At 44.5% G+C, this 17,924-nt stretch overlaps 1 protein-coding gene across 1 annotated transcript; it reads right to left on the bottom strand.

The window, feature by feature from the left end:
- Positions 1-2,958: 2,958 nt before the first annotated feature.
- Positions 2,959-17,706, bottom strand: rab4b (RAB4B, member RAS oncogene family). The gene is made up of 8 exons (XM_024014081.2): positions 17,513-17,706; positions 9,703-9,783; positions 9,040-9,154; positions 8,856-8,918; positions 7,621-7,775; positions 7,233-7,328; positions 3,363-3,539; positions 2,959-3,274 (listed from the first exon to the last, which is right to left on the bottom strand). Exons 1-7 carry the CDS (start codon positions 17,526-17,528, stop codon positions 3,424-3,426), a joined length of 642 nt encoding a protein of 213 aa, XP_023869849.1. The 5' UTR covers positions 17,529-17,706; the 3' UTR covers positions 2,959-3,274; positions 3,363-3,423.
- Between the last annotated feature and the right edge of the window lie 218 nt (positions 17,707-17,924).

The following is a 17,924-nucleotide window of genomic DNA, read 5'->3' as shown; positions in this document are numbered from 1 at the left end:
CTTTAAGTTAAAGGAAACTCAACAGGAAAAAGTTACTGGTAAGAAATCTAGCTAATGGAAATGTTAAGCAGTACTGTGAAGTTTGTTTTGTATGGTGTACATATATATAGTGTGAAACCATTGTCGTCCATTCCAGGCCTTTCCCCAGCTTCTGCCTGTCTCGTCACTGGGTGTTTAATACACAGATCCGAATTGGGGGAAATTCCATTAATATTCACTGGTCACCTCATACTACAAAAAATGGGTTTCTAACATCAACCAGAGGCCAAACAATATGTCCAACATTCCAGAGGCACTTATCTAGGTCTGTGACACCACCTTGTACCATTTCTCATTGTAACCATGTCCAGTCTTGCACCTCCCAACATATCACACGTTACTATTATGGTCTTAAATGTTTTTTTGGGGGCTATAGTGAGAGATGTACTGCTTCTCCTCCTCTGTCATGGAAGATGTGAGTTTAGGTGTTACTGTCTCCTGTTAGTAAACTATCCAGTCATTTTATTCCAGTCAGTGTATATACAAAAAAATCTAAGTACTAAATAAAGTGTTACAAATATCTTGTGCTTTTTATACTGTAGATGTGATGTACATTGGAAACACATTTGTTTTTGTAGTGATATCGCCATCTAGTGGTATTAATCCAGCATAGCCTTCACGTTCTGGAATCTGCCCTCTGAGGTCATTCTAGCAGCCTCCCAGTGATCGATAAAATCAATCAATATATCCACTTCAGATACATTAACCCACTCTGCATGTTACTCCACTGACCCACAAACAGAAATTCAGACAATTAGACACTCAAAGCTTTTACCATGTAGACTAGCATAGGAAGTCTTCCCTGATACACTAACCGTACCCTACTGTCTCCATGTGGTCTGTGGCTTCCATGGCGGATAGGCAACCAGGTTGAAACAATGAAACGCGTGTGCACATATTTCAAAAGACATGATCCGCWAATCAAATTCACATTTAAAAAGCCAAGTTGATTTAGAATAGACCTTTAAAATGAACAAGCAACCCTTCCATGCCCAAAAACAATCCAATTAGACAAACAAATATTATTTACAGCATAGATTATTCAGTTGTACAGTAGTTCTTAAAATGATTCCATCACATTGGTTACTAAGCAACAACTGAGTTTCTGCTCCGTTCCGAGTCGAGATATGACAAGAGACTGAAGGCCCATGGGATGAAGTTCTTACGATGCAGCCAATAGAATACTCGGCATACACAATGCATTATTGAGACCAGGGTTCAATGGTATTGGGGTCGAGCAGCATGGAGGGCAACACTACTGTTGTGAGACACGACTGACTGATTTGCGGTCAGTCTGTGGTCTGCTCAGGAAGTCACAGTAATCTCCCAAGTGTTACATCGTCCCTACAACGGCAGCAGACAAATGGGTCAACATAAAATTGCGGAGGGAATCATTTTACTACAACCCTGGAGAGGGATAATAGAACAGCTGGCTGGCAGGTCAGTCAACACTTGGAGAGAATGGACAAAACCTCAGTTGTTCTTCAGTAAGGAATGACTAACTCCAATTGCTCTTTTTATTACAGTATATTTTTCAATTAATACAAATCGTACAATTCTATGGATACAGTATATAAACAATCTCAATAAAAAGTGCACTTGCAAAAAAGAAACCAAAATAACAAAGCAGACTTTTTTTTTTTTTTACACAAAATGGGACCATTCTTTCTCAGGATGATGTCACAGTGGCATTTTGATAGCCATCTTCTCTACGCTGGTTCAGCGTAACAACCTGCTCTTAGTGGAGTGCAAACAGTAGCATTGCTTAAGAATTAGGTAAGGGTACACGGGGCCTGAAATTCKAAATGTTCCATAACATGATTCTATACGACAGCCAGAAAATGATAGGTGGACGAGGCAAGACTTCACGTGTAAGACATGTCAAAACAAAAAGTGCAGTTGAATCTTAGACAGCAGCCTGGCCCTGTAACCTGAATATTTCCCACTAGTGACACAAACCAGTCTAGCTTCCAGTGACCGGTCTTTACATGTGAACTCAAGAGCAGCAGAGAAATGAAGAGGGCCAAGATGGGGGTACAATTCTCAAGAGATAACCTCCCCAGGGGCGCGATAGAGCCAGAGAACGAGACAAGAGCATAGCCTTTTACTTCGCAAAGGCAAGCAGTAACATTAGATATGCAGCTGATAACGGGGGAATAACAAGTGGTCATTGGGGTCCTTTGGAAAACCATAAGAAAAGACTGAACTGAAACCTCACCCTTGTGCTTTGGACACGACCCGCAGGCCTTTCTGATCGCCTCATGGAGTGAATCGATTTCCCTTTGGGAGGTGCTAGTAATGACAGTTCAGAAACATGTGGACTGGGGTGGGGGTTGAGGGGACAGTATACATCCACAATGTCAAGAAAATGTTCCTCTAAGGCCAGTACTCTACTTGATAAATTGCATGAATTGAAGACAAACCTTGGACAAGTTGTCCATTAGATTAGAATCAATACCATTTATACCCAAGGTCGAGTTACACGTGGTAACATTTAGACCGGTGGAATCAGTTACAAGTGTACATCTGAAGCCAGGAGAACAATCAAGGGAAAAGGTCGGACTAACTGAGGAAGCATTCACAACTGACCCAATGTCTGCTCATGCAACATTGGGTGTTGTGGGTAAATGGCTCTTTTCGGGGTTGCAGAGCAGTCAAGCTTGGGGAGACTTAGGTTTGCCTGGTTATCAGAAGGTGAACAAGCAGGCTTGATAAGAAGTACAGTGCAAACAAAGGTTCAAAATCAGCTCATAAAAACATACACATGGGGAGTGCTCCTGCTGTGATGGGTAAAACATAAGAACTTCAATCATCAAGCAACCTGATAGACTGCACTAACAGGCTGCGTATGAATGAGGAAGTTTGTTTTGCATTTCATCCTTCGTGGACTTTGTTACWGGTGGTGTGTGTACTGTGTGTGTGTGTGTGCAAGCATGTGTTGATAAAAACCACAAAAGGGAGGGTAAAAACAGGAAATCCCCTACACATAACCCCTGACAGTCATCCCAGATATGGACTCTTCTTCTTATGTTCCCAGCACAGTTCACACCACAGGGTTTCCCAGCCTAGGACCCAGGAGCCTGGGTAACCTCCCTTGGCAGGAAGTATAGTCTCTTACCAATGGTCAGGAGTTGCAGGTCATCTCCATGGCAACTGTTCAAGGTATGCTGTACGTGTGTAAGTGGTTTCAGAAGGGATAAGGGGAAGAGTCCTGCACATCCCAAAACACCTAGTGCTGAGAGGGAGAGAAATGTTAATATATTTTGATCAATTATTCTCTAAAGCCACATTTAATCGAAGCATGGACCTAAAGGTCTACTGACCTTTAGGGCACGTCCTGTGCGTGTGGGAGTGGGGCTGAAGAGTGAGGGTGGGGTCCGGCCCCTAGCAGTTACACTGCTGCTTGGTCTGTGCGGGGGTACCTCTGGGCTGTCTCAGCTGCCTCAGAGAAGAATCTCCATACTGGATACCTGAACCCATCCGTTCTGGGTCCAACTCACCTGACAGAGGCAAGGCGCATTTTTTTAAACCTTTATTTAACCTGGCAAGTCAGTAAAGAACAAATTCTTATTTACAACGGCGCCCTATGGGACTCCCAATCACGGCCGGATGTGATACAGCCTGGATGTGAACACACATACAGTGACTTCRGAAAGTATTCAGACCCCTTGACTTTTTCCACATTTTGTTTATGTTACGGCCTTATTCTAAAATGGATTATATAAGCGAAAACAGGTTCAGACATTTTTGCACATTAAACAAACAAAACAAAAAAAAACTTTATTTACATAATAATTCAGACCCTTTGCTATGAGACTCGAAATTGAGCTAAGGTGCATCCTGTTTCCATTGATCATCTTTGAGATGTTTCTACAACTTGATTGGAGTCCACATGTGGTAAATTCAATTGATTGGACATGATTTGGAAAGGCACAAACCTGTCTAAACAAAGCCATGAGGTTGAAGGAATTGTCTGTAGAGCTCCAAGACAGGATTGTGTCGAAGCACAGATCTGGGTAAGGCTACCAAAACATTGAAGGTCCCCAAAGCATTGAAGGTCCCCAAGAACATAGCGGCCTCCATCATTCTTAAATGAAAGAAGTTTGGAACCACCAAGACTAGAGCTGGCCGCCCGGCCAAACTGAGCAATCGGGGGAGAAGGGCCTTGGTCAGGGAGGTGACCAAGAACCCGATGGTCACTCTGACATGGCTCCAGAGTTCCTCTGTGGAGACGGGAGAACCTTCCAGAAGGACAACCATTTCTGCAGCACGCCACCAATCAGGCCTTTATGGTAGAGTGGCCAGACGGAAGCCACTCTTCAGTAAAAGGCACATAACAGTCCGCTTGGAGTTTGCCAAAAGGCACCTAAAGGACTCTCTGGTCTGATGAAACCAAGATTGAACTCTTTGGCCTGAATGCCAAGCGGAGGAAACCTGGCACCATCCACCTACGGTGAAGCATGGTGCATCATGCTGTGGGGATGTTTTTCAGCGTCAGGGACTGGGAGACTAGTCAGGATCGAGGGAAAGATGAACAGAGAAAAGTACAGAGATCCTTGATGAAAACCTGCTCCAGACCTCAGACTCGGGGCGAAGGTTCACCTTCCAACAGGACAACGTCCCTAAGCACACAGCCAAGACAACACAGGAGTGGCTTCGGGACAAGTCTCTGAATGAGTGGCCCAGCCAGAGTATCTCTGGAGAGACCTAAACATAGCTGTGCAGTGAAACTCCCCATCCAACCTGACAGAGCTTGAGAGGATCTGCAGAGAAGAATGGGAGAAACTCCCCAAACACAGGTGTGCCAAGCTTATAGCGCCATGCCAAAGAAGACTCGAGGCAGTAATCGCTGCCAAAGGTGTTTCGGCAAAGTAGAGTAAAGGGTCTCAATACTTTTGTAAATGTGATATTTCAGTTAAAAATGTTTTTTTATTAAATTTGCAAAATAATTAAATCATGTTTTTGCTTTGTCATTATGGGGTATTGTGAAGGAAAAAACTATTTCATCCATTTTAGAAGAAGGCTGTAATGTAACAAAACGTGGAAAAAGTCACGGTCTGAATACTTTCTGAATGCACTGTATGTATAGGGGTAAGTAAGGTGACTAAGCAACAGGATATAAGATAAACAGAGTAGCAGCAGCTTGAATGTGAGTGGGTGTGTGTAGAGTCACTATAAATGTATGTGCATATTATGTGTTTGAGTGTGTAGGGCCCTGCGAGTGTGCATAGAGAAAATATAAATATATGTCAATAAAAGATACAAGGTTAACTCAGATGGTCTTAGCTTAGCGATTTATCAGTCTTATTGCTTGGGGATAGAAGCTGTTCAAGAACCTGTTGGTGCCAGACTTGATGCACCGGGTACCGCTTGCCGTGCGGAAGCAGAGAGAATGGTGTATGGCTTGGGTGGTTGGTTGGAGTCTTTAACGATTTCCAGGGCCTTCTTTCCACACCACTTGATATAGAGGTCCTGGTTGGCAGGGAGCTCGGCCCCAGTGATGTACTGGGTTGTCCACACCGTCCTCTTTAGCGCCATGCGATCGAGGGCGGTGCTATTGCCATACCAGGCAGTGATGCAGCCAGTCAAGATGCTCTCAATGGTGCAGCTGTAGAACTTTTGAAGGATTGGAGGGCCCACATGCTAAACTTTTTCAACCTCCTGAGGGGGGAAGAGGCACTGCCGTGCCTTCTTCACGACTATGCGAGTGTGTTTGGACCATTAAGTCTTTAGGTGATTYGGACAGAGGAACTTGAAGCTCTCAACCTGCTCCACTGCAGCCCCGTCGATTTGGATGGGGGCGGTCTCGCCTCCTCGTTTCCTGTAGTCCACGATCAGGTGGTATTACTGACATTGAGGGAGAATTTGTTGCTCTGGCACCACACTGCCAGGTCACTGACATCCTCCCTGTAGGCTGACTCATTGTCGCCRGTGATCAGGCCCGCAGTGTCTTCAGCACTGCGGGCCTTGATGGTGGTGTTGGAGTCGTGTGTGGCCACGCAGTCGTGGGTGAACAGGCAGTACAGGAGGGGACTAAGCACACACCCGTGGGGCCCCTGTGTTGAGGGTCAGCGTGGCAGAGGTGATGTTGCCTTCCCTCACCACCTGGGGTCGGCCCGTCAGGAAGTCCAGCATTCAGTTGCAGAGGGAGGTGTTCAGACCCCCGAGTCCTACGTTCGGTGACGAGCATGGAGGTGACCATAGTGTTGAAAGCTGATCTGTAGCCAATGAACATCATTCTCGCATAGGTATTCCTCTTATCTAGGTGGGCGAGGGCAGTGTGGAGAGCAWTTGAGGATGTATCATCTGTGGATCTGTTGGGGCGGTATGGAAATTGGAGGGGGTCTAGGCCAGGATGGCGGAGTTAATGTATGCCATAACCAGCCTTCCAAAGAACTTGATGATTACAGAAATGAGTGCTACTAGGAGGGAGTCATTGTGGCATGAAGCCTTAGAGTTCTTAAGAACAGAGATGATGGTAGTCACCTTAAAACATGTGGGGATTACAGACTGGGACATCATCTTCATGCTGAAATGCCTCAAGTTTCAGCACAATAATGCTGAGGCCCCATGTATCTGTACACAATTCCTGGAAGCTGAAAATGTCCCAGTTCTTCCATGGCCTGCATACTCAGCAGATACGTCACCCATTGAGCATGTTTGGGATGCTCTGGATCAACAGCGTGTTCCAGTTCCCGCCATTATCCAGCAACTTTGCACATCCATTGAAGAGGAGTGGGACAACATTCCGCAGGCCACAATCAACAGCCTGATCAACTCTATGTAAAGGAGATGTGTCGCGCTGCATGAGGCTAACGGTGGTCACACCAGATACTGACTGGGTTTCTGATCCATGACCCTACTTTTTTTAAGGTATCTGTGACCAACAGATTCATATCTGTATTCCCAGTCAAGTGAAATCCATAGATTAGGGCCTAATGAACTTATTTCAATTGACTGATGTCCTTATACGAACTGTAGCTCAGTAAAAAAAATGAAATGGTTGCGTTTAGATTTTTCTTCAGTGTACATTAAATCAAGAAAGACCAAGACACACACATATAGCTAGGCGTAAACAAGATGAGACATCCCAAAACCAACTTGTTTGATAGTAAGATTGAAAATCAAACGGATACACCTTTTTAGCACGCACACGCACACACACACACCTCATAAGTAAACTGTTTGTTTACCTGACTCTATCTTGTTGAGGATGGTACGGGCAGTTTTGAGGAAGGCCTCCTCCACATTCTCCCCTGTCAGAGCGCTGGTCTCCAGGAACATCAGTTCTGTAACAGTCAGTCAGTCAACTCGATACTCTAATCTCAATGAAACTAATACAGGTTTAAAAAAAACTAGTGGAAATTACAACTATCTGAGATTAGAGTTGACTAAAAAAGGGAGAAAGGAAAAAAGGGGAGCGATGGAGTGCGGAAAGGGTGAGAGACAGTTGTGAAATGAGAGCCAGGGAAACGGCCTGAGTAGAGGAGAGAAGGGTGAGAGACAGTTGTGAAATGAGAGCCAGGGAAACGGCCTGAGTAGAGGAGAGAAGGGTGAGAGATGGACAGACAAGACAGTTACCGTTCTCCTGTGCGAAGCGGGACGCCTCGAGGAAGGTGACCTCACGGTCCGCGTCCAGGTCCTTCTTATTGCCGCACAGGATGATGACGATGTTGGGGCTGGCCAGCGTCCGTGCGTCTGTCAGCCAGTTGGTCAGGGCGTTGTACGTCTCCCGGCTAGAGGAAAGACACAGGAGGGGAGAACTGATTCAAATCACGTCTCCTTAGGAAAGGCATGTTCAATAGGGAATGGGACGTTACTTTTGAAAAAGCAGAGTTGTGAACTGTGTGCTCATGACAGCATCAGAAGTCAAATAGAAGAAGTACTTGGATGAGGGGGGGGAGATGATAGGTTGAGAATATTAGCAGTTTTTCAACTTACACTTTTCAATCTCTCTGTGAGCAAATGTTCTTTTTGCTCCAAATGAGAAGAGAAATATGAAAAGTCATCCCTCCCTTTTCTCCCTCAAGGACAGATGGAGTCCGATACCACGTCACATCTTCTATTTATTTTTTTGCGAAGTCCCCGATCACCATGGTGACAGCATGCTGGTGTCCATGGCAACGTGAGAACAATGAGCAGAAGGGTGTCGACTAATGTCCCACAGCGAGGCGGCTTAACCATGACGTCAGCATAGGAGGTAAGCGATGACGACCCCTCTGCCTCGGTGTAGCTCTCTCACACCACACGCTTCCATCTCTCCCTCTCCCCATATTCTCTCCCTCCCTGCTCTYTTCTCTCTCGCTCGGTTGACACTCTGTCTAATGGAGTTTTGCTTTCCGGGCTGCCTGTCTGGAGACGCCACTTTATTACAGGCCCTGCCATTCTGCATCACACACTTTATTACAGGCCCTGCCATTCTGCATCACACACTTTATTACAGGCCCTGCCATTCTGCATCACACACTTTATTACAGGCCCTGTCATTCCGCATCACACACTTTATTAAAGCTCACCTGACAGTACACCATTCACTCCATCTTGATTATAAGACAGGCAGTGCCATGGCAACTCTGGGCTTATTAAATAAAAACTCTTGGCTTGGTGCTGCCATACAAAATGTCTCCATCTCTGACTCAGAGTGTCTTAGTGCTCCTGACAGACTCTCCATAGGCCTGTTGAAATTCAACATCTCTAGTCGGTCTCTCCGTGCTCTATGCTAACTCCCATGCCTGTGTGTGTGTGTGTGTGTGTGTGTACAAGGGACCAGTAAAACCAGTGCGCGTTCGTCATGGGTCGATCATTGGTTCACCTACCTTGTGATGTCATAGACGAGCAGCGCCCCTGCCGCCCCGCGGTAGTAGCTACGAGTCACAGACCTGGGGGAGGGCAGACAGAAAGCACTGTTAACCAATCACAGAACCAGAATACAATCTGTCAACCAATGAGAGCACGGGTCAGCGGTAACGGCACTCAGGGTAACCAATGGGAGATCTTCACCTGAAGCGCTCCTGTCCGGCTGTGTCCCAGATCTGTAGTTTAACCGTCTTACCCCCGACGTTGACCACCCTGGACCCAAACTCGACCCCGATGGTGTGGTTGGAGTCCTGCTTGACTGCACAGGCAGAGACAAAAGAAAAGCCACAATCATCACTGCRCTGTTTGTTTATGTCTCATCCTTTATTAAAAAGTCTGTTTTTACAGATGRCTGGCTCGTGAAAGACAACCTTGACTAAAGAGTAGGTGTGTGACTGCCTAGTTATTAGGCCTAAGTTGCCAAGACTTCACAGAAACATTTCCTGGTTAATTCCCAGAGCTGATCTASATTGTGCTGGTGCGTTGTGCTTGTTTAAAAAGACCAGAACAGTTCGCTTCAGAAGCCTCTTCAGAAGCCTCATCAGCATATCAGAGGGTTAAGGAGATACTGCCTCTCCCAGGTCCAGAGATTAACACAGTCAAAGAAAGCCCTTCTCTCACGCTACTGACAGGACTGGGAGTTAGAGGTCTTTATCTCATTTACACATCAGTGTGCGTGGACATCCGCTACATGAGCGCGTGTGTGTCAGTGTGCAGAGATGCATGTAACATTTCTATATTATTGTACATAAACAATGCATGTGGGTGTTTTTTTTATAGGGGGCGACCAGCATCGGCACTACTTACACTTGGTCTCAATGAACTGGTGCAGGAGGCAAGATTTCCCTGCCCCAGCACTGCCAATGACCAGGAACTTAAACAGGAAGTCTGAAATGAGAGAGAGCGGGGACAGAAATCAATACAACGCCAGCGGCTCAAACGGTTGAACTTGAAACCAATCCTTAAGTCGTCCTGTGATCGTGAGCTGCTCGCCGCCACCGAGTTGCCAACGGTCCCAAATTAGCTGGCTAATCACTACCTTGCGTGAGTGTGATGGCACGTTAACATTGATGCTAATTTGCAAAAGCGACTTGTTAAAAGGATGGAGGTAAAAGAGACTTCTAAAATTAACAATGAGAGAGGATGTGTTGTCAACCACAGAGGTGTAATCCCATAGGTCATCGCTCCTCGCTACGAGAGAGATTGAGTTGTATCATCCGGGTCGGTCTCCTCAGGCGTTGGAACTAATCCTGATTTCCCCCAATGAAAAGCCAAGCTTATCTGTATGGTGTGGCTTGTCTCGGAGTGTACGCTGAGTGACAGAGATAGCATCCAGGAGCCCTGCCAAAACAGTCTCCCAGCCTCTGACCTCATACCGCCCTCACCAATCTGACCAAAGGGCTCTGACTCAATGTTGCAGTGCAACCCCTGACTAGACAGACGGGCTCCTAGCTAGGTGAGCTCCATGCAACTAGCCTGAGTGTTGCACTGACATTCAGATGCAGTGTTTCCCATATATTCAAATCATGGCTACCACAAAAAAAAACATATATATATATAATTTAAAACACTCTCCCTGACTGTCTATACGGTTGAATGTCGGAAGTTTACATACACCTTAGCCAAATACATTTCATAATTTCATAATTCCTGACATTTAATCCTAGTAAAAATTCCCTGTTTTAGGTCAGTTAGGATCCCCAGAGTTAATTATTTCAGCTTTTATTTATTTGGGTCAAACGTTTCAGGTAGCCTTCCACAAGGTTTCCGACAATAAGTTGGGTGAATTTTGGCACATTCCTCCTGACAGAGCTGGTGTAACTGAGTCAGGTTTGTAGGCCTCCTCCTGCACACACTTTTTCAGTTCTGCCCACTAATTTTCTATAGGACTGAGGTCAGGGCATTGTGATGGCCACTCCAATACCTTGACTTTGTTGTCCTTGAGCCATTTTGCCACAACTTTGGAAGTATGCTTGGGGTCATTGTCCATTTGGAAGACCCATTTGCGACCAAGCTTTAACTTCCTGACTGATGTCTTGAGATGTTGCTTCAATATAACTACATCATTTTCCTCCTCGTGATGCCATCTATTTTGTGAAGTGCACCAGACCCTCCTGCAGCAAAGCACAAACGATGCATGATGCTGCCTTCCCCGTGCTTCACGTTTGGGATGGTGTTCTTCGGCTTGCAAGCGTCCCCCTTTTTCCTCCAAAATAACGATGGTCATTATGACCAAACAGTTCTATTTTTGATTCATCAGACCAGAGGACATTTCTCCAAAAAGTACGATCTTTGTCCCCATGTGCAGTTGCAAACCGTAGTCTGGCTTTTTTATGGCGGTTTTGGAGCAGTGGCTTCTTCCTTGCTGAGCGGCCTTTCAGGTTATGTCGATATAGGACTCGTTTTACTGTGGATATAGATACTTTTGTACCTGTTTCCTCCAGCATCTTCACAAGGTCCTTTGCTGTTGTTCTGGGATTGATTTGCACTTTTCGCACCAAAGTACGTTCATCTCTAGGAGACAGAATGTGTCTTCTTCCTGAGTGGTATGATGGCTGCGTGGTCCCATGGTGTTTATACTTGCGTACTATTGTTTGTACAGATGAACGTGGTACCTTCAGGCGTTTGGAAATTGCTCCCAAGGATGAACCAGACTTGTGGAGGTCTACAATTTTTTTTCTGAAGTCTTGGCTGATTTCTTTTGATTTTCCCATGATGTCAAGCAAAGAGGCACTGAGTTTGAAGGTAGGCCTTGAAATACAKCCACAGGTACACCTCCAATTGACTAAAATGATGTTAATTAGCCTATCAGAAGCTTCTAACGCCATGACATCATTTTCTGAAAATTTCCAAGCTGTTTAAAGGCACAGTTAACTCAGTGTATGTAAACTTCTGACCCACTGAAGTTGGGATACAGTGAATTATAAGTGAAATAATCTGTCTGTAAACAATTGTTGGAACAATTACTTGTGTCATGCACAAGGTAAATGTCCTGACTGACTTTCCAAAACTATAGGTTTGTTAACAAGAAATTTGTGGAGTGGTTGAAAAACGAGTTTTAATGACTCCAACCTAAGTGTATGTAAACTTCCGACTTCAACTGTAGATTTGTTTTATAAGATCATCTTTGTGAACTAACAACCACTGAAATAAAAACTAGACAACCTAAAATAACTAAAATGCCATGGGGGCCCCCATTGATTTTGTTATCATGTTTGAGTCACTCAGATAGCATAACACAGCATAAACCATGGCAGAAATGTGTAGAACTGTAGAAAATGTGCTTTAAAAACAGCAACATTTTGTCTCTGTTGCCCCYCGCTAACTTCGCCACAACTGCTGAAAAAGATCCTAGGGGAAACGCTGAGCTGGCTACATGGTGGCAAGTGTATAAGAACGGAGGCAGTCGATTCACAAACAGTCTATGTATAGCCGACCGGCCGAATACATCTGCACAACACAGATAGATGGGTTACACTGGGCAGCTGCACAGATCTAGTTGTGTGTTGGACCGGGTCTGGTACTTAACCCATCCTACGCACATGACCGTCTGGGTGAGGCCCTGACGTGTGGGACAGAGAGCGGTCCAAAGACGGCCTTTGTGCCGTGACCACAGATAGGCCAGGGGCCATTTGCATGCGTAGGCCAGGGTTCCACCAAGCCATACAGGGAACAAAGGGGAATTGAAGAGGGAGAGGCTGGCTGTGTGTGGAAAGGGGCAGCAGTAGTATAGAGTGAAGGATGCACAAGTCTCTCTCCCTCTCACATGTGAGTCAAGCTGCAGGAGAAACACACAGGCCCCTCACTGAGTTTCAAGGCTAGTTGTTACATTTACTAGGAGACTACAGTACCAGTCAAAAGTTTAGACACACTTACTCATTCCAGGGTTTTTATTTTATTTTCCAGGGTTTTTATTCTTCAAAGTAGCCACCCTTTGCCTTGATAACAGCTGTGCAGACTCTTGGCATTCTCTCAACCAGCTTCACGAGGTAGTTACCTAGAATGCATTTCAATTAAAAGGTGTGCCTTGTTAAAAAGTAAACTTGAGGAATTTCTTTCCTTCTTAATGCATTTGAGCTAATCAGTTGTGTTGTGACAAGGTAGGGTTGGTATACAGAATATAGCCCTTTTTGGTAAAAGACCAAGTCCATATTATGGTAAGAACAGCTCATATAAGCAAAGAGAAACAACAGTCCATCATTACTTTAAGACGTGAAGGTCAGTCAATGCGGAACATTTCAAGAACTTTGGAATGTTTCTTGAAGTACAGTCCCAAAAACCATCAAGCGCTATGATGAAACTGGCTCTCATGAGGACCGCCACAGGAAAGGAAGACCCAGAGTTACCTGTGTGTCTTTGTGAGACGCAGAGTAGGTGAACGGATTATCTCCGCATGTGTGGTTTCCACCGTGAAGCATGGTGGAGGAGGTGTGATGGTGGTTTGCTGGTGACACTGTCGGTGATTTTGTTAGAATTTAAGGCATGGCTACCACAGCATTTTGCAGTATTACATCATCCCATCTGGTTTGTGCTTAGTGGAACTAGCATTTGTTTTTCAACAGGACAATGACCCAAGACACACCTACAGGCTGTGTAAGGGCTATTTGACCAAGAAGGAGAGTGATGGAGTGCTGCATCAACCTGGCCTCCACAACAACCCGACCTCAAACCAATTGAGATGGTTTGGGATGAGTTGGACCGCAAAGTGAAGAAAAAGCAGCCAACAAGTGCTCAGCATATGTGGGAACTCCTTCAAGACTGTTGGAAAAGCATTCCAGGTGAAGCTGGTTGAGAGAATGCCAAGAGTGTGCAAAGCTGTCATCAAGGCTATTTGAAGAATCTCAAATCTCAAATATATTTTGATTTGTTTAACACTTTTTTGGGGGTTACTACATGATTCCGTATGTGTTATTTCATAGTTTTGATGTCTTCACTATTATTCTACAATGTAGAAAATATTGTAAAAATTAAGAAAAACCCTTGAATGAGTAGGTGTGTCCAAACTTTTGACTGGTACCGCGTTTCAATTACGTTTCCAACTCTGTCAGTGCCCGACCCTTCACCTCAACTTTCTGACTGCTTTGCAGATTGGATGCTGTTGACCGCTCTGCTGCTAGTAGGCTAATCAGCTAGGCTACAAAGCAGGCCAGTCAAATAGTCAATATTGTAACTCGAGTAAATGACTCGACTCCCACTGATGAAAGGAAAGAGCTGGGGATGAGATTGCTCCTTTGTTCTTCTGTGACATTTAAACACATTACGTTCTCCTGCAGCCAGCTATTCTCCAACCCATAAAACAACCATGGCCTATTTATACTAGCGTGTGTGGTTTACTCAAGCAACATAACAGTGAGGACACATTCATGGCAAGGTAGGTACCCACTACAGGCCTTATCACACCTTGTTTTCTGTCTCTCAACAGAAACACTTATCAAAGACAACCTGTGTGTGAATGTGACCGATGGAAAAGCCTCTGGGCCTTACCACGGAAGGGAATAGGTGAGTCATTGTATTTACACCATAATAACACCACAAGTATTTTGTTGGGTATGAGCTATAGTAAACAGCAGGCAGGAATAACAGCCTGATCAGTGACCACACACACATCCTCCTGTTCTTCCCCTGCTCTGAATCAGACCCCTGTGTTACCTCTGGAGCCAAGCCATATACTATCTTACTGTGCTGGGCTTCGTCAGTGTGTGTGTACACACTAAGTCAGCCATTCCCCTAACCGAGAGACTGTGTGATGCGTTTTGTGTTTAGGTAAAGAATAAAGTACAGTAGGCCCAATCCTTCACCGAGAGCCAACGTGAATTAGTGAATGCAGCTTCTCCTAGTCTGCTTTGTGTAGTCACGTGTCTCCCCCGTGACTGTTGTTCTACCCTCCTTTCCTTTATCCCTTCAGGTACTTAGAAGGAAAAAAAAGCCCATGAGTAAATCAATGAAGACTATTACAGCTGCGCTCTATGTACCATTAGTGTAGAGCACTCCACCTCTGATGTTGACCTGCTCGTGTAGCATTTCAGAGAGAGAGAGAGAGAGAGAGAGAGCAAAAGAGAGACTATATAATTATTGAGTGAGGGAGACGGATGGAGAGACACGTGTGGTTGTGTCAAGCAGGGGGTTGAGCAAGCTGCAACAGGAGAGCAGTGAGTATCCAAGTTGTGCTGTTACACAAACAAAAACCAATCCGTTGGCCACAGCATAAGAAAATGAATAGGCCTGGCTACAGTAAAACACTTAGCTACCACCAGACAGCATGTCCAAAGCATGTTTACAAGGTTCAAATTTATATTTCGGCATAAAGATTCCAAGACAGTGGTCAAAGGAAGATAAAACTGTTTCCCCCCCCCCATTGGTGAGAATAACAAGAGCGGTTTAAGGCACCACTACAGATCCGGGTTTGATCCCGGGCTGCGTTGCGCCGCGACCGGGGGACCCATGAAGAGACGCACAATTGGCCCAGCGTCGTCCGGGTTAGGGGAGGGTTTGGCCGGCTGGGATGTCATTGTCCCATCTCACTCAAGCGATTTCTTGTGGCGGCCGGGTGCATGCACGCTGATTTCGGTCGCCAGCTGTACGGTGTTTCCTCCTACACATTGGTGCGGCTGGCATCCGGGTTAAGCAAGCAGGGAGTTATGAAGCAGTGCGGCTTAGCGGGGTTGTGTTTCGAGGGGACGCATGGCTCTCGACCTTCGCCTCTCCGGAGTTGCAGCGATGGGTCAAGACTAACTACCAATTGGATAACACAAATTTTAAAAAGGGAGTAGAAAGTTCCAAAAATTATAAAATATAATTTAAAGAATAAAAGTAGAACAACAAGATTGTTTGTTAGTAACACACCAACGTAAATGTCTTGGATTGGCCCCATGGAATTGGACATGTAATGGACCAACAAACACCCAGCTTGTTTTGATTTTAAAATATGTAGGTTACATTGTCATTTAAAAAAGTGACATGGGAAGAGTTAACATTCAGGAAATTAGATTAATGTGGAATAGAATTAATAGAATCTCCATTCTAGCTAACAAGTCAAGCAATAGTACATGCACGGACAAAAAACAAGATGTTTGTTTTGGGATTTCTACAGTTCTTAAAAACAATAAGGTTTTTAAACCTCTTAAAAATGAGTATGTTTACATGCACACTAATCATTTGATATTAAACTGATTATGGCAGTAGGCAGATTATGCAATAGTCATGTAAACACCAATTAAAACACCTGATTTTCTAAGCAATCTTTCAAATTATTAGGACATATTAACACCTTGAATCAGCGTTCCAGCGGTGTATTTGATCTGAGCAAGTGCTAGCACCAGCCAAGCGAGCCTTCCTCTTTAGCGCGAGTGAAGTGTGTTCGGAACAATTTAGCAGTAGTTTAAAAGTAGTCTTAGAAGTAGTTCACATACAAACTGTATATGTTCGAACCGAGAATCAAATATTCTTCCCCCAAAAATKGCCGATTTCAGATGTATCCATGTAAAACTGGATTATTGTGGAAATCGTTCTTCTTGCAAAGCATGTAATAGTTTTAATCGAACTAGCTATTATTATTAATCTGACTATCCACAATAATCGCATTATTGTGTGCATGTAACTCAAAGACATTTTTGTTAAAGTTCAGAGGAAGTCACATGAAAACAGTATTACAGTCTTGTTTGAAATGTTTACATGATTTCCAGATATGATCTCATATAGCAAGCTAGTTATGAAGGTGACGAGGACGCTGCTATCTGTACCCTGGGGCTGTGGTGTCATTGCAAATGCATCAGATCAGGGCTCTCCAACCCTGTTCCTGGAGAGCTACCCTCCAGTAGGGTTTCGCTTCAAAACTAACCGGATTGATCAACCAGCTAATTATTAGAACCAAGTGCGCTAGATTAGAGTTGGAGTGAAAACCTACAGGATGGTGGCTCTGAAGGAACAGGGTTGGAGAGCCCGGTCGTTCGCGAAAATACATCACTTGAGAAGTTAGCTAACCCCACCACTTCCAACTTTTCAATTCCAAGAACACATGACTAACTAGATAAATCAAAAGGAGGTCTGTTAAATTAAGCCAAAGGACTGCAAATACAGCTTCTAACTATGACTAAACTTACTGTCGTAAACTAGCCACCTAAGTTAGCTATACCAATTTTTTGTTTGTAATATAAGTTACTTATTGACTAACTTTGGGACACAACTTCCTCTGGGAGTGAAACCAATACAAAAGACTCGATGTTGTGTACCAAAACTACTTCTTGACAATTTTAGGAAGCACACCCCGCTACTCTCTACCCACTCCTTCTGGCTACGAGACAGTGGTGACACGACAGAGTGTTGATTTCAAGATACGTAGTGGAAATTACGGTTCTGAATGCATTTGCAAACACAAAAAAGCATCCTGATCCCAGCAGGTGCAGTCGAAGTTACACACGTAGCTAGTTCCAAGACGGAAGAGAAAGCGAGACACTTCACTCACTGTTATTTTCTGGTTTAATTAACTAAGTAGACCAGCTGCTATTCTATGTCCCACCCCGTTAAATAGACCGGAACTGATCATTTTTGTTCAATGGTAAGCGGCCTGAGTCAACTATCTTCATTTCTCCACCATCTTCAGCTAGCTAACTAAACGTACCGTATGTTTCAGACATGTCGGCCCCCGCTTTAAAAACGATGGACTCAGATGGCTGTTCTTCGTTGATTTCTTCGTACCGTATGTAAAGGATGTTGTGTTGTTTTCGAATGTAGCAATTACTCCTCCTTTTAGATTTCTGACTTCGCCACACCGTTTCCTTTCCTCCTCCAACAACACAACTTATTCTTCGATGAGGTTTAAAAGCGGTTGGCATCCAATAAATGTTGCATTACCGCCACCTACTAGACTGGAGTATAACTTTGCTTGAAAAAATATATACAATATGAACTACCATCTAACACTACACTCACATTTTTTTTTAAATATACAAAATAAATAAATAAACACTATACTCCACTATTTAGTCCTACTTCAGGCCAACAGCCTGAAAGGATGGGACACCACCACTTAA

This window comes from Salvelinus sp. IW2-2015, linkage group LG22, assembly GCF_002910315.2.
Source record: "Salvelinus sp. IW2-2015 linkage group LG22, ASM291031v2, whole genome shotgun sequence".
Lineage (NCBI taxonomy): Eukaryota > Metazoa > Chordata > Actinopteri > Salmoniformes > Salmonidae > Salvelinus > Salvelinus sp. IW2-2015.
This window is presented reverse-complemented; position numbering and strand designations above follow the sequence as displayed.

What these genes read in the sequence shown, in the direction of transcription:
- rab4b (XM_024014081.2), bottom strand. An exon ending in GCCGGACAGGAGCGCTTCAG is followed by an intron (nt 8,919 to 9,039) that starts GTGAAGATCTCC and finishes GCCCTCCCCCAG; the next exon opens with GTCTGTGACTCGTAGCTACT. An exon ending in CCGCTTCGCACAGGAGAACG is followed by an intron (nt 7,329 to 7,620) that starts GTAACTGTCTTG and finishes TGACTGTTACAG; the next exon opens with AACTGATGTTCCTGGAGACC.